Source organism: Pongo pygmaeus, chromosome 21 (assembly GCF_028885625.2).
Source record: "Pongo pygmaeus isolate AG05252 chromosome 21, NHGRI_mPonPyg2-v2.0_pri, whole genome shotgun sequence".
Classification (NCBI taxonomy): domain Eukaryota; kingdom Metazoa; phylum Chordata; class Mammalia; order Primates; family Hominidae; genus Pongo; species Pongo pygmaeus.
This window is the reverse complement of record NC_072394.2, coordinates 47415567-47440433: the sequence shown is the minus strand read 5'-3', so window position 1 is coordinate 47440433 and position 24867 is coordinate 47415567. Positions and strand designations below refer to the sequence as shown.

Genomic DNA, 24867 nt, shown 5'->3' with positions numbered 1-24867 from the left:
GCTAAGCCATTACACATCCATTACACCAGCGAGGTTCACTGAGTTACTTGTGGCTCAGCCTAAATGCGGACAGTTGGGAACTAATAGCAGAGCAAGACCTAAACAGAGCAAGACTGTCAATCTGAGCTTGCAGCGTCAATCTATCTGTGGTATAGGGACATTAAAAACAACACAAAAACAAAACTACTACTCCACTGAGCACCAATACTTCACTTTTCCTCTGATAGGACTTTCCTGGTCTCACTGATCCAACAGAGCAGGTACGCCCCCACTGACTTTTGGTTGAGTGTGGCTTCAACAGGTGAAACAGCTCCCAAACTAGGGACAGAAGGTGCTCATCTGGCTGTCCAGCCTCAGAGTAGCAAGGAAGCACTAATTCTAATCTTGGGCTAAAAAAGACCCCTCTATCCTGATTTTTTTCTCTTCTTGTGGTAATGTGGATGTTTTCAGAAGGGGCAAATCCTGTGAGGAACCAGCTCTGCAGGCCACCATACAGTGTGAGGACAGGTGAGAAGCCAGCTTGGTGATGACCAAGCCTTACGCAACCATAGGTTACCTGTTTCACTGGCTTGGTTGTATCTCAGGGTTAAAAAATGGGGAAGGGATGGGGGGCTTGAATACAATGCAAAATAACTGTCCATACCAAATCTTAGAAGTCACTAAAGAGGACCTAATACCTGCATGGTTTGTTGTGGAAGGTAGAGAGGTATCAAGTAACGGGTGGAAAGAGGCTGTTTAATTAATGGTAATTTCTTCCCCTGGATAACACCTTGACTTCTGGTCCTAAATAATGAAATAAAACTGTTTGCCTATTTTTAAAGAAAACAGAGTTAAAAATAAGTGTGATCAGAATAGTTAGCTAGGACTGGTAGCAACAGAGATGGTGGTGACACATCAATTCACAGGCAACTAACTGATAAAATTTTTATTTCACTTTTGAATTTTTACACTTTTCCTGATTATTCCATGTAAGGTGAAACTAGAACTGTTTAAAAGACATACACAAATCTAGTACATCAATAACCGGGGATTTTTCTTTTTTTGCTATACTATTTTCACAACCACGGGTGTGCTTGCTAGGCAATATAACCATCACAGAAGCAAACATTAGGCAGAATACTGGTAAGAAAAAACAAAGCAAGAAAAGAGCTACCAGATATACAGACAGGCTTGGTTCCACATTCACTACTGCATTTTCAAGCGCCAAGTATTAACTGCACATTTTTGTTCAGCTAGAAAGGAGGGATTTTTTTTTTTGTTTTTTTCTTTTTTTTTGGTTTGTTTTAAATCAGTGCATAAATTTTTCTTTTCTCATTTCAGCAGATGGACAAACAGATGGACTCTACAGCTAAGAGGAATATTAAAGGTAGAGGGGTGATTCTGTGAGACTGATAGGCCTGACTATTCTCAATTCTCTCCACTGCAGTGTCCACGCAACTTCCCTGAATATAGGGTCTCCTTAAACACATCTGAGCGCTGAGCTGGATGAGTGCACTTGGGAGACCTGGTGACAGGCACAAAAAGCATGATCAGGGCTAGCCTCAATACAGGGAGAAATCATGGATATTTAAAAATACTTTTTTGATTCAGATCCTGGTATGACTGAAGAGCAACACCATGTTGAGAACTGGAGGAAGACAGGGTTCTTTCTGGTGCCAGAAGCTCTTCTCAACTCTTTAAAGCCAGGCTTGCTCACCAAGGTGCTCAGTAATGTCTCTCACCCCTGCCCATATATAGCATTAAAAAGTGAACAAAAGACAGATAAAGATAGAATTCAAAAAGGAAAAAAAGGAAGCAGAGGGACAGAAACTTAGAAGAGAAAACCAAGGTCAACAGTCAAAAAAGGATGGTGGGAAAGAATGTTTATATTTCAAAATTTAAAAGCCCCGAGCTAGGAAGAACCTGAAAACTGAGTACTCCTCAACTGAAAGGCCATCTCTACAGAACATCATTCCTTTTTTTGTTTTCTGTTTCCTTTTTTGGAGACGAGGTCTCGCTATGTTGCCCAGGCTGGAGTGCAGTTATTCACAGGTGCAACCATAGGGCACTACAGCCTTAAAACTCCTGGGCTCAAGCGATCCTCCTGCCTCAGCCTCCCAAATAGTTGGGACTAGATGCACGCACCACCACGCCTGACTCAGGACATTATTCTTAAAGGTATTATCCAGGAAACAGATAAGGTCATTCATAAAACACACGGCTTTTTTCTTTAGCTCAGTGTTAACAATGAAAATAGATTCCACTATTGAAGCACAAGCTGCAAATTGGTAACATAGTGAACATATTGCTGAAGGAAAGGGGGTTCAGTCTGGTGTGTTATATGAGCACTTGAACTTTTCAAGGTGTCATAAGCCAGTTATCTGCCACAAAGAATTTCCATTTCAGGATTCGAGTTTCCTCAGAGGAAGATACTGTGGACATTTGTGGTCATGAACTTTTAAGTGGCAACAGCCCAAACAGGTCAAGTGTCTTTAAGTCCCGAACAACGGCAGCATTACTGTGAATTACCATTAAACTCAAATGTCAAATGATGTGTGTCTCACTCCAAGTTCCAGCATCACAATATAATCTCTATAACTTTCTGTACAACTTTACAATGGAATTGTATTTCAATGATTATTTTGATATCTGATTAAACTTTCCAAAAAGTTACACATAATTCAGGTCTATTTTTTCTACCAGTAAGAGTTCTGCTAAATTACAAAACCCCATAATCACAGTGTTCAGTTTTTAAAAAATTAAACACACAGTAATCCTGTCAATGTTAATCAAAATCAAAACTTCGGAACGCCGTGGCATTTATGTGACCAATCTGAGTTTTAGATACAACTACCAGCTGTTTATCCCATGAACCATTTTTCCTAGGCTGAGGCTGTGAAAAATTGAAAGTCGACGTACTTTTTTTTTTTTTTTTTTTTTTTTTTATCGCACAAGGGATATATGTGGAGGGTACAGAGTGACACTGAACAGATCACAAAGCACGAGAAACATTAGTTCTCTCCCTCCCCAGCGTCTCCTTCGTCTCCCTGGTTTTCCGATGTCCACAGCTGCAAGAGAAAGAAAGTATAATTAAAGCAAGGCTACTAAAAGTTCCCTAGGTAGGTGGCCCAGTATGTATAATCTTATCTCACTCAACAGTTTAAAATTATTCCTGTGTCACTGCAGACAGGGATGACTGCAAAGGTCAAAACTTCAGCAGTCATTTCTAACAAATTTAACAACTTAAAACTGTAACTACATTTAACAGGGTACAAATCCCCTCTTGAAGATAACAGTGAATTATTAAGTAGGTGAATAGGAAAGAGAGTATAAACCCTGTGGAATTAGTACTTACAGTGAGATTGTCCCTAAGTAACTGCATGATCAGAGTGCTGTCTTTATAAGACTCTTCATTCAGTGTATCCAATTCAGCAATTGCTTCATCAAATGCCTAAAACAAAGAGCCTTTAGCAAAGAATTCACAAGTTCTCTGGAGCTAGTTTAGCCCACTTTTTTTTCTGCTAAGTGAATATAATTTATCTTCTTGTACAGTACTTTGGGGGAACCTAGGCTATTATTACCCTGTCTGTTAGCTGTTTCCAGCAGAAGTATAAGGCATATTTACAAAGCACCAACCAACAATGACAGAAACTCCGAGATAAGAACTTTGCTGTACCTAATAACTAAGCTAACCCTAGCACAGTCATTCTGGGCAAACGCGTGGGACTTTTTAATTACCAAAGACATTTCTAGCAATCTTCTGTTTAAAATTATTTATTTATTTATTTATTTATTTATTTAAACTAAAACTCAAAAGGTCTGGATACAAGTGATAAAGTGAAACTCACATCACTAAATCTGATTTAAGTGATGGAACTCTAAGGCACCTTTCCCGAATAAAATTTTTTTTAAAAAGTTGTGTGCAGGTTGAGGGACTACAAAAAATACGTAGAAAAGGCCAAAGGAAGAATATGGAAGGTAATCCAACACACAACAACAATGTGCTGTATATTTCTTTTATACAACTATAACCTCAAATCTTGGCACGAGAATGACAATGTATAACCAAGGCTCAAAGCTTGGTAAGAAACAACTAACTACATTCACCTGGAACTTTCTACAACCAACCCACAAAAAACAGTAATCAAACAAAGTCAGCAGAAGGTATTGAGAATGAATTAAAAAAGTAACAGATCTGTATTTATCTCATAAAAGATACACTCCCGCCCCCAGAAAATCTTTCAAAAAAAGTCCAAGACAATGAGTATGTTCAGGAATAAAAAGAAGTTAATAACACAAGCACTGTTTTGCTATGGTTAGATATCACAAAGGGTCTTTCTCACCGTTTTTGCCAGGCTACAGGCCTTTTCAGGAGAGTTTAGAATCTCATAGTAAAAGACTGAGAAATTAAGTGCCAGACCAAGTCGAATTGGGTGTGTAGGTTGCATTTCTTTCTTACTAATTTCAAATGCTTCCTGGTAAGCCTGCTGGGAGTTCGACACAGTGGCTGTAACATAAAGATGAAAATATTAAAGGCTCATATCTTTCATAGGTATCACACACTGGACCAACTATCAAATTATTTTCTCAGTCCCAAATTGGGCAGGAGCAATGACCTATCAAATGAGGTGTCAGTGTCTCTGCCATTCAATTATACATTTGTTAGATATTTATTCTAAACCAAGTTGTACATTAAATACTTTGGGGGAAAATAATTATGACAAAGTCTACTAAAGCAGTTAAATACAGCTATAACCTTTAACAATACAGAATGTGAAAAACCATAGGTTCTAGTGCAAAGATCACAGGCTTTAGAGTTGATAGATCCAAACTTTAATTCCCAACTCTTACTCCCTAGGTCTGCGGCTTGGGGCAAGTAGAAACCTCCATAAACCTCAGTTTATCTGAAAAATGGGCAGCCTGCCACCTAACTCGTAGGGTTGTGTGAAGAGTAAGTGAGACTCGGAAGTACTTGGCACATAGGCACTTAATAAAGTGTGGTTAAGATTATCACCATCACAGTAATACATGTGATAAAAGCAATGCATCACTAGGGTAGTTTCATACCACCAAGTATAAAAAGTTCACCAATAAAAAGAGAGCTAACAAATAATACTCAAGATAAAGATCTTTTTAAATATACTGCGCACCAGATTTTTAATGCCCTCTATATTTCCCTGTCAGATAAATTTTTATTTGCCCACCCATGACCCCGTTCATCACAATGCTGTGGTCTTTTAAATTCTTAGTACTGTGACGTTGGTGTCTATGGCAAACAGACAAAGCAAAAATCGTTAAAAGTCCCTGTGAAAGAAGACTGGCTGCATTACTGGTCAAATTTCTTTTTACAGATATTACTTACTTTGTTTGTTGTCTCCAGATGCCACTTCAGAAAGATACCTAAAATAATCTCCTTTCATTTTCAAGTAGAACACCTTACTTTCTGGTTGTGTAGCATTGGGAATAAGATATTTGTCCAACAGCTCCTAAAAAATGAACATTGTTAAGAATTTAGAATTATTCACAAGATGCTAAAACTATGTTTGAGATTCAAGATATACACTACTGCTTCTAAATAATTTTTTGGAAGATTAAAAAAACACCAATTTTTCATCCAAGCTACTAAATGTTGTTTAGCCCAGGTCATAACAGCAGATGCCTGTATGCTTCTGTTAAAAATCACTTTGACCATCCATAGGGGATAATTAAAGTATAGCCATACAATGAAATGCTTTGTAGGCCTTTAAAATGATGCAGAGCTACACAGATAATGGAAAGGCTCTCAAAAGAAATCTGGGTGAAAAAAAGCAGATTATAAATACCACAAGAATCCTATTTTAACATTAAGATACATATGTGTACATGCTCACAAATACATAACGGAAAAGCCTGGAAGGAGTATGTTAATAATGGTTCTCTGGGTGGTAAGATTAGAAGTGATTTTTACTTTCTTATTTATATTCTTCTGACTTGTTCCCCCCACCCTTTTTAAACCCACAAACTGGTATTACTTCTATAATTAAAGGGGAAAAAAACATCTTTCCTTAGGAGGAAAAAGGCGATAATAGAGCAAAACTGCCAAGAACTAAGTTTAAAGTCAATCTGACCTGGGTAGAAATCCCTCTTCTGCCACTTATTATCTGTATCTGTATGACTCTGGACAAATTACCTAATCACTTTGAGCCTCAGTTTCCTCAGCTATACGAAGGGTCATCTTCTAGGGTATAGCCATCTTCTAGGGTAGTTATAATGATAAATAAGTTGACATACATAAAGCGCTTAACACGTTGCCTGGCACGTAGTAAGCACTCAAAGAGTAGCTAATACTATTAATAATAAATTCCTTTAAACATTTATGCTTACAACAAAAGTAGTTCTGAAGGAGTCCAAGCTTCGTATACAGAGCAATATTTTCGAAGAGTTGTTTTAGAATGTGGCATCCTGAAAAACTGGTTAAGAGGCAGTAAGTACCAAGCTCTTCTTCACATTCTTTCAGATGCTCTTAAAAGTTGGTCTACATTTCATGAATTATGGAACTTTCTTGCCTTTGGAATGCATGACATACTTCATCTGAATACCAGATGTACCTAACATTCAGGAATTAGTGCACCATTAACAAACCCCCAAATTACCAACAGGCAACAAATTTAGTCATGACACTCTTACGCCATGAGTCTAATAAAAAGAGAAGCTCAATGCAAAGCTTAGTTATAAGGGGATTTAATCAACCAAAATGAGAAGATGCAGGGGGTGGTAGTCGTTTTAATATTCTTTGTAGACAGTCAGTGTGTAACTCCTAATGGGTTAGGGATAAGGGGTGCTGCCTGATGGCTGACAAGCTTTGTACTGGTTTTCAAAAGAAAGGAGTCATAGGCAGTAATTCGGAAAGGCAGCCAGCAGGGAAGGTGGTAGGTCCCCAAGTGTGAATTCCTTTTCCCTTCAAAGCAGCCCTCACTGAGTTCATTTTTACCTGATTTCACCTGGAAGAAAAAGAAAGTTCCCAATGGGCTCAGGATGTGGGGGAAAGACAATATGATGATGATTTGTTTTAGAGTACATACCCCTCCCATTCAATCCCAAGTGGCAGCCAGAGGGAATCAATCATCTGACTAAGGGCTTACGTAAAATACAGGAAGGAGAGGAGAATGCCCAAAACACTTTGAATTTGGCTCTGGAATGCATGCCGAACTTGATGGATGTGCCTAACTTTCAGACCAAAGCAGGACTTTACAGTGTGAAGGCATGACTGGGGAGAGGCTGAAAGGCAGCTCAGCTTTTTCATCTCCCTCCCCTACTGGCGATGACATCACTACTCTGACTAATATACACAATAGCCTATCTGTAGCTGTTATCTATTAAAATCCTGTCTATCTGGCCTCAATTTTAAAAGATGGACAGAGGCTGAATAAATGTCACTGTTTTTCACAGGTCTTTTTGATAGGAGAGGAAAATATCTCAGAAGTGATGTACAACCTCTGATCAGGCAATAGGTGACACAAATTATATCATATGCTTAAATATTAGTTGTAAATGGCTGGCAGCTTTCCAGTATATTCAGACACCTCTCTCTCATAAGCTGTTTTGAGAGTCTGCATTTATACATTAAATTAATACTATTTAGAAACCACTGTTCAAAACAGAAGCACTGGCCTCTTACCAGAACGTCATTGCAGATGTCCTGCAGTTCTGCCTCTATCTTCTCACGGTACTCTTTGCCCATCTGCTGCTTCTTCTCGTTCCTCTCTGTTTTCTGCTCAATGCTGGAGATGACACGCCAGGAAGAGCGGCGGGCGCCTACCACATTCTTGTAGGCAACAGAGAGCAGATTTCTCTCTTCATTGGAAAGTTCATGCCCCTGTTCTGTGACTGCCTTCATGGCTGCAGCCATATCATCATAGCGCTCAGCCTGCTCAGCGAGTTTGGCTTTCTGTACCAGCTCACTTTTATCCATTGTCATTCCCTAGAACAAGAGCAAGAGAAAAAGAAAGAGCAAATGTCAGGTTTTGGGGCCTAGGAAACATGTGTGTGAATCTTCTTCCAACCCATCTAGAAAGCAGCATACTAAATGTGAAACATCTCATTCCAAATGCCATCAACAATACTGATCATATATCAAACACCTCTAGGGTTAAGTACTTTGCTAAGGCCTTTATATTATTTTGGTCAAGTAATCTTCCCAACAGTCCCAGAGTAGGTATGTTCATAACAACTTCTTTCCCCTTCATATGGGTGAAGAAATGGAGGGTCAGGGAAGGCAAGTGATATGCCCAGAGCAACATGCAAATAGATGGTAGAGAGCCAGAACTCCAGCTCACCTCTAACTGGCTCTAGAGCTTTTGTTTTCTTCCATTAGCCTAATTCACCTGCCTGGCACGTAGAGACTGCTTAATAACTATTTCTTTAGAAGTTTATGCTTACTAGCCGGGTGCAGTAGCTAACACCTGTAATCCCAGCACTCTGGGAGGCTGAGGCGGGCAAATCACAAGGTTAGAAGTTCGAGACCAGCCTGACCAATACGGTAAAACCCCATCTCTACCAAAAATACAAAAATTAGCCAGGCGTGGTGGCAGGCATCTGTAATCCCAGCTACTTGGGAGGCTGAGGCAGGAGGATCACTTGAAACCAGAAGGCAGAGGTTGCAGTGGGCCGAGATCACACCACTGGACTCCAGCCTGGGCGACAGAGTGAGACTCCACCTCAAAAAAAAAGTTTATGCTTACTCTATATATGTCCTTGACTTCTCTCAGTAATTGTCTGGTTTGTTTGTTTTAATGACCTTAATCCAACTGTATTTTGTAATACAGGAAGTCCTCTCTTCACTATCCTGTAAGAAACTCTGGTTTTGACTAAACCTGTTTTTTCCATAGTACAGGAAAGAGTAAGTATGATGATTGTTTCAACCAATCCTGAAGCAAAAGATATGATTTTAAATGATCTATTTGGGTGCACCCATCAAGCAATAGATACCTGAAAGATGGGAAAGATTATTATCGTATCTTCTGTAATCTGCTAACTTTGTTACTAGGACACACTGCACAGGAAGAACATAAACTAAGGGCAGTCAGACTTGGGCTCTATCTAGCACTAGCTCTGCTACTTAGTTACAAGTGGCATGACCTTGGTTAAATCACTTAACCTGAGAGCTTCAGTTTCTTTACTGGGCAATAAGAACACTACCCAGGGCTGGATGTGGTGACTCACGCCTGGGATCCCAAGAGTTCAAGATTATCCTGGCAAATCAGTCTCTAACATAGTAAGACCTCATCTCTACAAAAGAAGAAAAAATTGGCTGGTGTGGTGGTGTGCACCTGTAGTCCCAGCTACTCAGGAGGCTGAGGTGGGAGGATCCCTTGAGCCCAGAGTTCCAGGATGCAGTGAGCCGTGACTGTGCCATTACACTCCAGCCTGGGCAACCAAGTGAGACCCCTGTCTCTAAAAAAAAAGAAAGAACACTACCAACTCTTTTAGTGGGCCTGTTATGAGGAACAAAAGACCTGATACATGTGAAGGCACCTTAAAAAGTATAAAGCATTATATAAAAATATCAGGCACTAATTTTGTATATGGTATAGGTTGCAAGAGAAAGGGTTGTATAACAAGATGTACAGCAACATAACTTGAAACCGTAACTGAATTCATCTGAACCATAACTGAGTTCATTTAAAGTTTTTCTGAAATAGACAAAAAACCTAGTGACTTCAGTTTATCAATTTATCAAATCCATACGCCAATCAGTGAATACCTCTTATCAACTCACCACAGTCAATTCCCCACTGCAATAATCACCATTTACTGAGTGCGGTAATTTTAATAAGTAATTTTTGGATAAAATAATTGAAAAGTTATTTACTAGACAAGAAGAGTTAATTTTACGTACTGTTGGTTTAAATATTGATATATCAATCTGTGCCACACAGTATAAAAATACGCTAATATCTTGAGCTATAAAAACATGAAATGCTACTTTAAACAGTAGTAGTGTCAGGTTTTTTTTGTGTGCTTTGTTTGTTTGTTTGTTTGTTTGAGAGAGTCTCACTCTGTCACCCAGGCTGAAGTACAGTGGTGCAATCTCAGTTCACTGCAACCTCCACCTCCAGGGTTCAAGTGATTCTCCTGCCTTAGCCTCCCGGGTAGCTGGGATTACAGGTGCGTGCCACCATGCACAGCTAACTTTTGTATTTTTAGTAGAGATGGGATTTCACCATTTTTGGCCAGGCTGGTCTTGAACTCCTAACCTCAGGTGATCTGCCCGCCTTGGCCTCCCAAAGTGCTGGGACTTACACGTGTGACCCACTGTGCCTAGCCAATGTCAGTGTCTTTTAAAAAAATTCTTTCATTACTACATACATGGTATCACAATTTAAAGCTCTGAAAATGATTATTTGTTTGGAGACAGTCTCATTCTGTCACCCAGGCTGGAGTGCAGTGACGCAACCTCAGCTCACTGCAACCTCCGCCTCCTGGGTTCAAGTGATTCTCCTCAGCCACCTGAGTAGCTGGGACTGCAGGCATGCGCCACCACACTCGGCTGATTTTGTATTTTTAGTAGACGTGGGGTTTCACTATGTCGTTCACTATGTTGAACGCCTGACCTCAGGTGATCTACCTGCCTCGGCCTCCCAAAGTGCTGGGATTACAGATGTGAGCCACCGTGCCTGGCCTCTTTGCTATTTTTAAATTAATCATTTTCTGCTGGGTGCAGTGGCTCACGCCTGTAATCCCAGCACTTTGGGAGGCCGAGGCAGGTGAATCACGAGGTCAGAAGATTGAGACCATCCTGGCTAACACGGTGAAACCCCATCTCTACTAAAAAAACAAAAAATCAGCTGGGCACGGTGGCACGTGCCTATAGTCCCAGCTACTGGGGAGGCTGAGGCAAGAGAATCGCTTGAACCCGGAAGATGGAGGTTGCAGTGAGCAGAGATCGTGCCACTGCACTTCAGCCTGGGCAACAGAGCAAGATTCCATCTCAAAAAAAAAAAAAAAAAAAAAAAGAGGAAAAAAAAAACAAGAAAGTATGACCTCCACTCACAAAATGGTTTTGCCTCAAAAGTCATTTCTGTATTTTCAAGAGAGAAATTCTACACACAGGGCCTTATCACCTAAAAATGTTTTAGGGAGCACAACAAGATACACTCAAAATCTAGGTGATTCAGAAAGAATTGATTCTCCAGTTCATAACTATAATTTTTCTTCCTACTGCTTATTATCTAAATCACATGCAGAGCTGTGTCTTATATAAGGCTCACTAATTGTAAGCTTACACTCAGTGAGGCAAGTCTCACTTTGATCCATCTGACATCTTCACTCACAACACTAGAATAAAACTAAGGCAGAGAGTAATCCTCAAGAAACATTCCATTTGTTCCCTTCTATTTCCCAGAACCCCCACAGCAGTTAGAAGAGGCCACGTGGTAGTTCTGTCCAATGAAAGATAAGTAGAAATGATGCTACTTCCAGGTTAACACTGTGAATATCCTACGTGTGGCTCCCCAGGCTCTCTTCCCTCACAGCAGCCACTGAGAAGGCCATGTATTCTAGGTGGTACCGTCATGCAACTGTAGAGTTTTTGTCAGCCTGAGTCCCCGGGTGACTGTATAGTGCAAGACTCCTGCAGACCTTCATTGGACACACAGGGTGAAAACAAAAGAAACTTTTGCTGGGTTAAAACATTGAGATGCTGGAGCTGTTGGTTACCACAAGATAACCTGTTCTACTCTAATACAAGTACATCAAAAATACTCTACCATCTTAAAATTACATATAGTCGGCCCTCCATATCTGCAGGTTCCAGATACACAGATTCAACCAACCGTGGTGGAAAATAAAGAAGGAAAAAAACACAAAATAAACAAGTATCTTCAGATTTTGGTATCCCCAGGTGTCTTGGAACCAACACCCCCCTGGATACCAAAGGATGACCACTGTCTTAATATGTCTAACTTTCTTGACCATAAGGTCTTTGAGATCAGGACAATAAATATCTTCATCATTAAATAACCCTACTTCATGGTTCCTAAAAGTGCCAGGTACACCAGAAAGAAGCCAACTTTCAATGACCCAACAACCTTTAGAAAATTTCCAGTCTGTAGACTAATTCAAAGTTAGAAGTCACTTAGAGGCCCACTTCAAAGTTCATAGAACAGTACCTACGCAACTCTACCCGTGGATGACTCCAAATCATAAAGTACTGGCCAAAAGCCAATTCAGAGCTAAGCCATCCCATGTGGTATCATAATGGAGTAATAAAGGATTGCCATTGCTAAATAATGCCATCAACCTCTTCAGCTCTACTAGGCCCCAAAATTAAGCTACCCCCCTTTTACTTCTCTTCTTCTCAAGGATTAAAAGTTAAATCATACTACTCTAAAGAATCTGGACTATTCAATGGGACCTCCCAAATATGCCTTTCCTATTTCCCAAAATAAAATGTACCCCTTCTTTTTGGGGTCAGCTATTTTAAGCTTCTCTGAAATTACTGCAAGATTTCTTAGAGATTGAGAACCATCATGGCAAGATAAAGACTGAATGCACACCTTTTTAAAATCTGTATCCATTTATCTGTTTTAAATATTTTTAATTATACACATACAGAAAGAACTTACAACAAACAAAATCCATAGCTAAAGGTCCTGATGGCTACTGCTTACACAACTTTTGACTTATATAACATGGATTTTGAAGCAACTAGACCAATTTCAACAGGAAATGGGTTACACAACACCCAGCAGTTTGGAGGAAGGCAGCAAACAAAGGAGAAATGAAATTGTTCCTATTTCTACATCTACAATAAATCTCCCATCCAAAATCTTGCCCTAGTGGCACTGCTTTCAGTCACTCATTATCTACAGCCCCCTCCATGCCTTTGCTGTAAGACCCATTTTCCTATAACTCTGATCAAGTCACTTCCTGCTCAAAATTCTTTAAAGTTCCCTGATGCCAAAAGTAGAGTCAGATTTCCTCCCCTATCAGTGAAAGCTTGCCAACCTATCTTCCAGACCCCCACATCATGCCTTCCACATCATATGTGCTTCTGCCAAAATGGTTTTCTTACATACAAAGTATGCTTTTCTATCTTTGCTCACTAAGCCACTCCCTCTACCTGGAATGGCTTTTCCCAAATTTACTCTGCATACAGGATTCTTCACAGCGTGGCTCAGATATCATCCCTTCCATGAAGCCTTTCTTAAGCTGTTTAAGCCATAGCCATAGCCACATGTGGCTATTCACTTAAAATGTGGCTACTGCCACATATTGAAATCATATTTTGTTCATAATGGGTTAAGTAAAAACAAATAGAATCAATTTCACTTTAAAAAAATTTTTAAATGCAGCTACCAGAAAAATTTAAATTACATGTGGCTTACATTCTATTCCTACGGGACAGCATTGCTCTAAGATGAATATATTCTCACAAAGCATTTCGCTGATACCTGTCAATGTCTTATCACGTTTCTTCAGTACTAAAATTACTTACATAGTATCTCCTATTTCCCTTCCTACACCATAAGCTCCTTTGGGCATATCTCCCACAGCATCCTGTACATAATTGGTAGGAACAAATATCTGCTGAGTGAACAAACTGATCCTGAAATGTGAGCATAAAACTGCAGAGTTGGTAGAGTTCTCCCTTTTCTCAAATAATTCAAAGCACCTATTAGCCTCACAAGCATATTAAATCTTCATTACATTTGTACCTAGTTTCTTGGATTTCTGTGCCCTCTGAAATTCAAAGAGTAATTTACTCTTCCAGTCAGGCATGGCGGATCAATCTATAATCCCAGTGCTTTTGGAGGCCAAAGCTGGAGCATCGCTTGAGACCAGGAGTTCAAGACCAGCCTGGGCAACATAGTAAGACCTTGTCTTTACAAAAAATAAAATACTAGCCAGGTGTGGTGGCTCATGCCTGCTGTCCCAGCTACTTGGGAGGCTGAGATGGGAGGATCGCTTGAGGCTAGGAGGCCAGGGATGCAGTGAGCCATGACTGCATCACTGCACTCCAGCCTGGGTGACAGACACCCTGTCTCAAAACAAACAAAAAATTACTCTTCCTAAATTACCTCTAGTCTTGCCTTTGTCCTTACTCAGTAAGGACAACTGGCTACTTACAAAGTAGCCAATGACTCCCTTTTGGCTACTCCATCAAATTTAAGCTCTACCTGGCTTTCAAATTCCTGATAAATTGTCTCCTCTTTACTTGTTTGGCTTTCTCATCCACTGTTCTCCAACATGTACCTTTCTCTCAGGCTGGCCAGCACCGCATGCCCTATAAACACCATGCTCAAACGTGTCTGAAACTGCTTTTGTAGTTCCCTTCATCTAGAGTGCTCTCCCATTTACTGCCTGCCTATCTGAACCTCATCCATTCTAGGGCTACAAACCCTTCCCTGACTGCCCTAGCCCTCACTGATTTACCTTGCCTATGACTCTAAATCTATTGTGGCCTATTACATGGTCCAGGACTTCTTTATGCCATTCTGTGATACAGATGAGTACTGTACCATTTACAGCTTCACGTGTGTGCCCTCAAAGGAAAGCTTCACGTTTGTTTCACATTTAATGCTTATAACTGTGCTAAGCACAAAACTCATATGCAAATGAATATCAAGTTTTTCTACAAATCATTATTGGGAGAGCACAAGGAACACACAGTACCTATATGTAGTATAGTCAGAAGGCAGCAGGACTGTGTGTCACAGCGCATGTGCCACTATACTGCCATGTGAGCATGTTAAATCTCAGCCTTCCAATCCAGAAAATGAAGATGGTATCTACCTCAGGAGAGTTGCTGTGAAGATGAGGGGCAGGGAATTAACGAATACTAAATGCGGAAATCTTCCTTGAAAAATGCATAGTGCAAAATCAAACTGAAGTACTATTATTCTTCTCCACGACTATTACACTGTAGTAGCCCATAAAACCATAAGCTTGAATTTTCTTTTCAAATATACAATTTTGTGAGAAGGAAAAGCAAAAGTCTAGATTAATCTTGTACAGATAGTTAATATGTTAAAATGGACACATATGTTAAATGTAACTGAAGTTTATCCATTAGTTTCTAATTGAATTTTCTAGTGATACGCCATGATGGTTTTTAATCAAGACCTACTGTTGTTCCAAGACTTTGAATGAGGTTCCCTCTAAAAAAAAGTCAGCAAGATACTCTTTATTTGTCTCCTAAAAAGTTTTTGAAAGACTATAGTCTCATCATCAGGCCTGGCACCACTGCAGAAGCATCAAGATAGTGGCGCAGGCAAACTCATTAGAGGCCACAAAGGGCCCAACCCTGCAGTAAGCCAAGAGATTTTCCTTGTGCTGGGCATATTTCAGGAAGAGACTGACATGCTTGAGAACAGGAGCTCTCCAGCACACCTATATGATGATGATGGCTGTCAATCTGTTCTAAGCCACTGGACGCAACAAGTCAGGACTGGGAAGCATTTGTTGATAAACACAGAGATTGCTTAGTGAAAAAATGGAAGCAAATCTAAATATCCAGCAATATGGGAATGGTTTAAAAAATAAGGAGACTGGCCAGGTGCACCGGCTTACGCGTGTAATCCCAGCACTTTGGAAGGCCAAGGCAGGCAGATCACCTGAAGACAGGAGTTCGAGACCAGCCCGGCCAATGTGGCGAAACCCCGTCTCTACTTAAAAATACAAAAAAAATTAGCCGGGGTGGTGTATGACTGTAATCCCAGCTACTCGAGAGGCTGAGGCAGGAGAATCACTTGAACCCAGGAGGTGGAGTTTGCAGTGAGCCGAGATTGCGCCACTACACTCCAGCCTGGGCGACAAGAGCGAAACTCCGTCTCAAAAAAAAAAAAGGGCAGGGGAGGGAAGGAGATAGATGGTATAAGATTACGTGGCCATCAAAAGAAGAGATTTAATGTCATGAAAACATTTATTTAAGAGCAATGGGGGCTGGGGGAAGGAAGCTGCACAATATTTTATTTCTGTAAAATATCCCCTAAAGAACAAACAAACCGGAACAGAAAGGTTACACCAAGTGGTTAACACTGGTTCTGTCTCTGGGTAATAACATTATTATATCCTCATTTTCTTATCTTTTTAAATTTTCTTCAAGTATGTATTACTTTTTTAAAAATTGGGTTCTATTTCTTTTTTTAAGAAAAAAAGTGTTTTTCTGTTTAAAGAGAAACCACTAGTGCAGATAAACAGCTATGAAAAATAATTCTAAAGGTACTCACAAAATAGGATTTTCTTCAAAGAAACAAAATTCTAAATCAGATAATAAATGCTGAAAATAGAGGATCTAGGAAACAGCCTAGTCCCCCATCTCAATTCCTTCCCCAAGGGACATCTTTCTAGTCAGGGTCAAAAGACTGAGAAGTTATTTCCCAGTGGCTAGAGCAGATATCCTAGGATAAGAATCAAAAAAGAAAGAAAGAAAAGAAAAAGAAGACTACCTATTGCTAATCCATTTTTTTTTTTTTTTTTTAAATAAAGGCAGTGCAAAGACAGAGTTGAAAATGACAGTTGTGGCCTTTAGAAGCACTGGCTTTCAGCTATGTTTTGTTTTCAAGGAAAAGAACATGCTCGATTCTAAAATAATAAGCTTTGAGTTTAATAATTTGTTAGAAATTTCAGATGAGGACTCCATTATTATATGTCAGGAATTACCCAAGCTCTATACATACGAAATATATGGTGGGGTCTGCTTTTAGCAAGCCTTACATACACATCTGAGCTTCTAAAGAGAAAGTAGGTGATTTTTCTACATTTCCACATTACAACTTATCTGAATCTGTTTTCTCAGTGTTAAAAGGAGACATTAATAGCTATTAAATAAGATAATGAACATAAAATGCCCATATAGTGCTGGTTAGAGTAAAGGCTCATAAGCCATTCTTATTTTTTATTCTTAAGCTACCTCACAAAAATATAACACATATAATCCAATGTGTGTTGAAATAACTACAAAATGAAAAACTACCAAATTTCTAAGAACTCTTTGGATTATTCATTGAGAGGAATTTAAAAGAAAGCAGTGTAGTCCTCCCCTTAGAGAGCTTAAACTCTACTGGTAGAAACACAAGACAAGAGCACATGTATATCTATTACACATCAATTAAAAAAAAAAAACACAGCACATGTTTAAGGGTTACAATGCCTCTCCTTAGAAAACCAACCAGATAGAATTAGAGGAAACAGGTTTAAAGGTAGCCAGGTCGTGACTTAAAAAGAGATGTTATTAATAAAGTGCATGTATGTTTTTCTAGATGAAATAAAAATCAAAAGCCAAAGCAGATAAAGAAATGAGAACAAGGAAGAAAACTGACAAGAAAATCTGAAAAATCTAGGCTCAAATGTTTCAATGAGGTAAGGAACTGATCACATATTCTGAACAGCATTCACAGATGTACCATTCCAGATAGAGCATCCACAGCACTGTAAAGCAGAAGTTTTAGTTCTAGAGTCTCTCTGCTGAAGAAAAATCAGATGCCAAGCTACTGCAGGAGGGACTGAGAAAGTCAGTGGGACCAGGTGGTTAGTGGGTGTTACCCAGAAAAAGTTAAACACTCTTGGCTCTCAGAGAAAACTACTCACTAAAAAACACCCACTATAAAACTGTCTGTGTGCCATTCTACATATAAAATTTAGAGTCCTGTAATAAATTTAATTCCATTCAAACATTTGCAGGTTCTTTGTTAGGAAACAAAACACAGCATATCTGTAATACAAAGTCATTAGCACCATGTCCAGTGAACACTGAATTTGGAGAGAAACTGCATTTCTATTATTTCAAAATCTCTTCCCTCTTTCACATCAGTTGTTGCATATCATTGCTAATTATGTCCAATTAGCCATGATTAAACTTACTGAGGGTGTTAAGTGACAGGCGCAAGGTTACACATGTGACTTAATGGTAGATATGACAATAAATTGACTTCTTGGCTTTAAGTAATCAATCCAAAAGACACTATGTTAATTCTGATCCATAAAGACAGCCCAATTGGTTGACCTTATGAATAATTTCTACAGTTTGGGGCCCACTGACATAATGAAGCCAATCAGTCTGATTTACCAGTACCGCACACCGAGTCCACAGGCTATGTGACCTCCATGAATTTGTTTTCTCATCCATAATACAGGCAAATCTGGGCTGGGAGTGGTGGCTCACACCTGTAATCCCAGCACTCTGGGAGGCCGAGGAGGGTGATCACTTGAGGTCAGGAGTTCAAGACCAGCCTGGCCAACATGGTGAAACCCCGTCTCTACTAAAAACATAAAAAAAATTAGCCAGGTATAGTGGCAGGCGCCTGTAATCCCAGCTACTTGGGAGGCTGAGGCAGCCTGAAGGCGGAGGCTGCAGTGAGCTGAGATCACGCCACTGCACTCCAGCCTAGGCGAGAGAGCAAGACTGTGAAGAAAAAAAAAAAAAGACAGGCAAATCTACTTACTAGGGTTCCTGTAAGGAGTAAACCTGTTTATGATGCAAAACAATAAGCACTCAAATAAATGGCAACCACAGTACATTCCACACAAAACTTAAAAAACAAATGGTCAGCCAGTGTAGGGAAACTTACTATGTACCTCATTTATTTTACACATACTCTGCTTTCTTTAAAGACTTTTAAAAGAAAGGCACATAACAATTTCCCTATGCTTATTTCTAAAATGGCCCTTATCACAGTTTACTGCAATGCAAGTGTCTCTGCTGGCTCCCACAACGGATTGTGAGCTTAAGGTAGGAATCCGGCCAGGCGTGGTGGCTCACGTCTGTAATCCCAGCACTTTGGGAGGCCGAAGCAGGTGGATCACAAGGTCAGGAGTTCAAATCCAGCCTGGCCAAGATGGTGAAACCCTGTCTCTACTAAAAATACAAAAATTAGCTGGGTGCAGTGGCAGGCGCCTGTAATCCCAGCTACTCAGGAGGCTGAGGCAGGAGAATTGCTTGAACCCGGGCTTCAGAGGTTGCAGTGAGCCAAGATCATGCCACTGCACTCCAGCCTGGGCGACAGAGTGAGACTCCATCTCACAAAAAAAAAAAAAAAAGGTAGGAATCCAGACTTGTATCTTTGGACACCCAATGTGGAGCACAAGGCCTAGCACACTGAGTGACTACTTGATCAACTGATGCATTCTTAAAAAGTGAAAAAGCAATTATTTCCTACGTGGACAGAGGAAGGTAGCACACATCTGACCTATAAAATACAGACTGTTTTTATAGTCTTAGACTACTTTTTGAAAAAAGCCAGCCAGCTCTCATCAGGAGGCAACACTATACATTTTGACTAATATTTTTCAGCTACCAAGCATTGTATTTATAGATTCAAACTGACTTTCAACAAGCCTTTGGATTACTTTCTGTCCATCTCCTCCATTCAGAAGTCCAATCAGTTTGCTATACAAAAAGTTCACTATACAAAAACCCAAACCAGCTAACTCGTTTAGTAAATAACAAAAATATCCATCCATCATTTATGGCCTGCAAAGCACTCAGGGATTCCTAGAAACGCATTTGATCCTAAGTATCCTATGAGGCAGGTGACACTGTCCCCTTTTATAAATGCAAAGAGTTAACTTATTCAGGCTCACACAGCTATATATGGCAAATCTGGGATCTAAACCAACATTAATTTTAAAATTAATGCTCTTTCCTTTATGTAACCCTATCTCCTAAAGATCAATTATGATCTCCAATGCTCACTTAAGGAAAAGAGAGAACTGTCCATTTTTAAAAGAACTATACAAAGTTGTTACAGTGAAATTTTAAAACTGGCCTATTGAGCTAATGTATCTAGCTTTAAAAATACAAACAAAATCAAGGAGTTAAAAACAGCATAAAAACATGCCAAAGACTCACCAAAATGTCAAACAAATTTTAAAGGAAAGCTCTTAGCTGAGGGCAAATAATAATAATAGACAGGACTCATATCTACTTTATTGTAGCCTTCAATCTTCTTGTCCTGGTCAAGGCCATTCGGAAATAACTTCCTGTTGATTCTCTTAGGGAAAACAATAAAATAAACTAACCGGTAGGTGAAAAACTTACATAATAAAGAACTGGCCAGAATTAAAAAAAAAAAAAAAGTCAACTAACCTACAATCTGCTAGGAATGACTTGAGGCCACTGATCATTTACATCTCATTACGAGTATTAGATACATATAACCATACCTCTATTAGAAAATCTTTTAGTAGAGAAAGCAGTAAGATGATTGGCCTTCAAGCACACATATCATGAGACAGAAAGCATTTTTAGTCTGTTTCCTCAAGTATTCCCCTTAGAAAAATTCCCTCAGAATCCAGCTCCAACCGTTAGTTTCTCCATCATGACATACAGATGACTGCTAAGATCATATTCACAGAGATCAAAAGGATTCTAAAGCTTAAAGGTTGCTATTATATAACCATAATTTCTTGCCCCTTAACTAGTGAATTGTCGTCTTTCCCTAGAAAAATGTAGAAACAAGGAACTTAAAAGTATCTTTACAAGGAAATTTTAGTTCATTCTCTAAGGTACCAGCATTTAAAGGAAAACTCAGTTTGTTGACACCAAAAGAGCAGGTAGCACAACAGGATGTTTTAATTTAGAAGTTTCTCTCTATTTACGTAGATATAGTTCCTCATTTCCTCCCTGCCAACAAAATGAGAAAAATCTGAACATCTACTGATGAAGTAGTAAGATAAACAAAAATTAATGGTCACAATCAAATTCTATTAGATGAAGAACCTAAAATTCTATGCCAAAGTAACTGATGACTTTCTCCCTAGTACGAAGCAAGTACTAGAAAAACTGGATTGTTCACAAGCTTGCTTCCTGATGCATGCTAGCAATTATCATCCCTACAGGCCAGAATGCGTATATGCTCCACAATAAATTGTCCTGTATCTATCTTCAAAAATAGCTAATATTCCCATTCAAACGTTTACTTTATTAGGACTGGTGTAAAGAAAAATTAAGGACTAAATGGTGTTCACATAAAACATATACATGTGCTGTCTCTACATGTAGAAATCTATAGTATCATTCCTCAGAACCAGATCACCTGGTTTCATTCCTGCTTCTGGCACTTACCTTGCGCTGCCTCTGAGACCTCGGGAAAATTCTTCTTCTCAGTGCCTTAGTTTCCTCATCTGTCAAATGGGGCTAACAATCTTACCTTTCATTGGTTGTTATGAAGACTGAACTAATATGGTTAAAGTGCTTAAAAGAAAGCTTAGCACACAGTAAGAACTAGAAGTGGTAACTATTATTACAGACTAATTGTCTGATACCACCTCATCAGTTGGTGAATAAATCATAAATGGATGGATTCTATATAAATATCCTTGAATAGCATATATGCTATGTCTAATCTATACACGTGTATATGCATGCAGATGGTCAAATAACATCTATTGAACCCCAACTATATCCCAGATGCTTATTTTCATTATTGAGCTTGTCACAACAAAAATATATCAAAAGCTGCATTACCATTTGTGCTATATAGACGAGAAAATGATTCAGAAAGACTGGATTTGCCTATATGCAAAATAAAGTCCTATAATAACATACCATTTTTTGAAAGCAACATGTGTACAAAGCAGGGTTCAGTGTCATCGGATGTTAACTGGAGAGAAAAAGCCATTAATAGTGAACTCTGATTAAAAAACAAACCAAAAGCTTATATTTAACAATTCACAGTTTATAAAAAAGGCTTAATGATAACCCTGGAAATAAGAAAACCAAGAACCAGAGATTAACATGCTGAAGATTCAGAAAGCTAGAAAATATTGCAGGCAAGATTTCAATCAAATTTACCTGACTCCAAGTCCAGTGCTCTTCCTGCTTCTCTATCCACAGCCAAATGGGCAAAATGCACTTTTTGTAGCGGCCCAAATCTCTGGAGACTCTGCCTAGAGAACCAGCATCATGGGAATTTGCTCAGCCTGGTTTTATAGAGGCTGCCTCCCTGATCTAAAGCGCTCCAATTCTAAAATGGCTTCAATATAACAAGCACTGCAAGATGTGAAATGTACAAAAGATTACAGGGTAGGAGTCATACTCCAGGGGCTGGCAATCCATAAATATTTGCTACTGATGAATGAGGATATTCAATTTGAAAAAAACTAGGTGTACAGTCTAGGCCAAATCACCTCAGTTCTCATAAAGACTTCATCTGCAAGACAGGTGAATGGTTTCTTATCTCATTGGACGGACAGGCCAGGAAAATAATTCTGCAGTTGCTACAGGATTATTAGCCTTCCATTTTGAAAGCCACACTTAAATTTCTAACTTAGGTCCAATAAGATTGACAGGTTTTACACTCACATACTGTGTGTTGCCAAGGACAGGGATCCAAGAAAAATGAGGGCTCAAACAAATGAGATATCCCTAAGTAAGAAATAGGGTACACTGGAAGCAGTCAAGAAGAAATTCACTAAGAACAAATACTTATATACATTTCCAACATGAAAATGCAAAAGCTGCAGTGTTCAGGTCTACAAACTGCATCTGTGTCTGGCTTCACATCAACTGACAGAACGAGAAATGCAGACAATTTTCATATTCCTATAAGTGCTTCACCTTTCTCTTTTGGTTCCCAGGGAGGCTGATTTTATGTTCATAGCATCATCTTGCCAAATTCCATCTCCCACACAGGGCAAGCAAAATCAGGACCTGATGCTATCTAGCCTTACCAGAGAGAAATGCAATGAAGGCAACGACAAGAAACATGTATTTTACAGAAAGGTTGGCAAATTGCTTACCAAGGCTGCCACCTCTGAAAACCCCATTATATGGGAGTTCTCCATTTGCGGCAAAGATGCACTCACCTTCCCACCTCTTCTTCCCTCCACTCCCCACCCCCCGACCAGGAAGCCACCGGGCAAATTTCACACCGAAAAACGTGCTAACACACAATATGGGGGAACTTGGGGTAAAGACACAAAAGAATCTGGCATTAAATGACGGTAAATACTGTGGGAAAATACTCCGATTGTCATCCCCTGATATTTTTTCCTGGGGATCCCGCCTGACTCAGTAACCGGCTCCAACAAACACATTTTCTTGATTCAAACCCAATTCCCTTCCTAGGGAATCTTGGGTCCTGCCAGGCTCCATAACCAGTGAAGGATGATGAAATGGTTTTACTGCAAAATGGGAGGGGGTTCCCCCACTGCTGTCTGCCAAGGTTAAACCCCTTACTCATCCAAGAGGAGTCAAACGCGGAGATTGGGGCTAGAAAACTCACCCGCGTTTGATTAAATTTTAATTTCTGGAAACCAGAAAGCACGGAGCAGAGGTGACAGGGCTGAAGGGGACAGTTCTTGCCGACCAAGACGCAGGGAGGGGTCGCGTGGGGACCGAAGCAGATAGTGAGGGAGGGTCCGGGATCCCCGGCTCCGCTGTCCCTTACGGCGCAGTACAGACTTGCACCCCGCCCGGCCGGCAGGACCTCAGGCGGCCCCGGCCTCTCCAAGAGGTAAAGGGCCCGGCCCCGGAAACAGGGAGGGGCCGCTGCGAGGTCTGGCCTCGCCGCCGGCGACCGCGCGGAGCGAAAGAGGCAGCACGCCGCTACCCCCCGGGGCCCACCCGCTGGGCCGCCGTCGTCACAGCAGCCAGAGAGGGGCTTCGAGTTTGGGCCCCCGGGGGCCCCGGTCGGACCCCGCGCCGCACTCACCGTGGGAGGGCTGCAGGGAACAAAGACCCTTCCGAGCGAAGCTCCGAGCGAGATGACCTCTTCCTTCCCAAGCCCACTCCTCAGGCGGCGGCAGCGGTGCCTGCAGTGGCTGCAGCGGCGGCGGCGGCGGCGGCTACCCCGGCTCCGGAATCGGCGGCGGCGGTGGCGGCAGCTCCACTTCCGCTCCGATCACCACTTCCGCTCCGGTCCTGGCCGCGCCCCGCCCCAAACCGTGTTCTCATTGGGCAAGCGAGGCACGGGGTTGCCGCGGCCCCACGGGAGGGGCGCAGACGGAAGGGAGGAGGAAGAAGGGCGAAGGGCAGGGTTGCAGGGGCCGGGGCAGGGCGGATGGCCGGGGGAGGGACCAAGGAGGAGGTGGGCGGAGAAGAAGGAAATGGGGCGGGGGAGCGTGAAAAGGAGGTGGGCGGAGAGAGGGCGGAGCTGGGGAGGAGTAGGAGTGTGGTCTGGATGGGGTTTGCCCTTTCTGCTGAGACTGGAAACGCGCCAGGGCCAGGCCCGGAGACTCGAGGTTTACCAGTTCTCCCTCCACCCCGAAAGTAATCCTCACTGGGTCGGAGGCCGATGTCAGTCCTCTTGGTGTGTGCTTTGGGAATACTGGAGCCAGGGAAGAACAGAAATTGCTCATCCCTCAATGTTCACTTAATCTTTTCAGTCTTTCAGGGTACTTACTTTTTCCTTCTTTGGTAGACTGAAGAGGCCACGTGAAGTGCCAGGAATCCAACGCACAAACGTCTTTTTTAAAAACCTGTGTAGGGCCGAGTGCGGTGGTTCGCGCCTGTAATCTCAGCACTTTGGGAAGCTGAGGTGAGAGGATTGCTTGAGACCAGGAGTTGTAGGCTGCACTGAACTATGGTCATGCCACTGCACTCCAACCTGGGAGACAGAGTGAGACCCTGTCTCCAAAAAAAACCCACAAAAATCTGTGTACATGATTTCTTCTTTAAGATGCCCCCTCCTTGAGGAAGTTCAGGGAAGGAAACAGGCCTCCATGGCTCCCCTCCCCTCCATGACTCACAATTACCAACATTCTACTCCTCTCAGGGTAGTTGATTTTGTTTTGTTTTGTTTTCTGTTTTTGAGAGACTGAGTCTCTCTCTGTCGCCCAGGCAGTGTCACAATCTTGGCTCACTGCAATCTGCCTCCCAGGTTCAAGCAATTCTCCTGCCTCAGCCTCCTGAGTAGCTGGGATAACAGGTGCATGCCACCACTCCCGGCTAGTTTTTGTATTTTT

General features: G+C 41.0%; 1 protein-coding gene across 2 annotated transcripts; it reads right to left on the bottom strand.

The window, feature by feature from the left end:
- Window positions 1-910: 910 nt before the first annotated feature.
- Window positions 911-23822, bottom strand: YWHAB (tyrosine 3-monooxygenase/tryptophan 5-monooxygenase activation protein beta). 2 transcript variants are annotated; one of them, XM_054467621.1, is made up of 7 exons: window positions 23616-23744; window positions 21755-21849; window positions 7637-7939; window positions 5342-5465; window positions 4323-4486; window positions 3335-3430; window positions 911-3047 (listed from the first exon to the last, which is right to left on the bottom strand). In XM_054467621.1, exons 3-7 carry the CDS (start codon window positions 7934-7936, stop codon window positions 2991-2993), a joined length of 741 nt encoding a protein of 246 aa, XP_054323596.1. In that variant the 5' UTR covers window positions 7937-7939; window positions 21755-21849; window positions 23616-23744; the 3' UTR covers window positions 911-2990. The 2 variants fall into 2 exon arrangements, with proteins under 2 accessions (XP_054323596.1, XP_054323595.1); XM_054467620.2 differs by lacking the exon at window positions 21755-21849 and having other exon boundaries at window positions 23616-23822.
- Between the last annotated feature and the right edge of the window lie 1045 nt (window positions 23823-24867).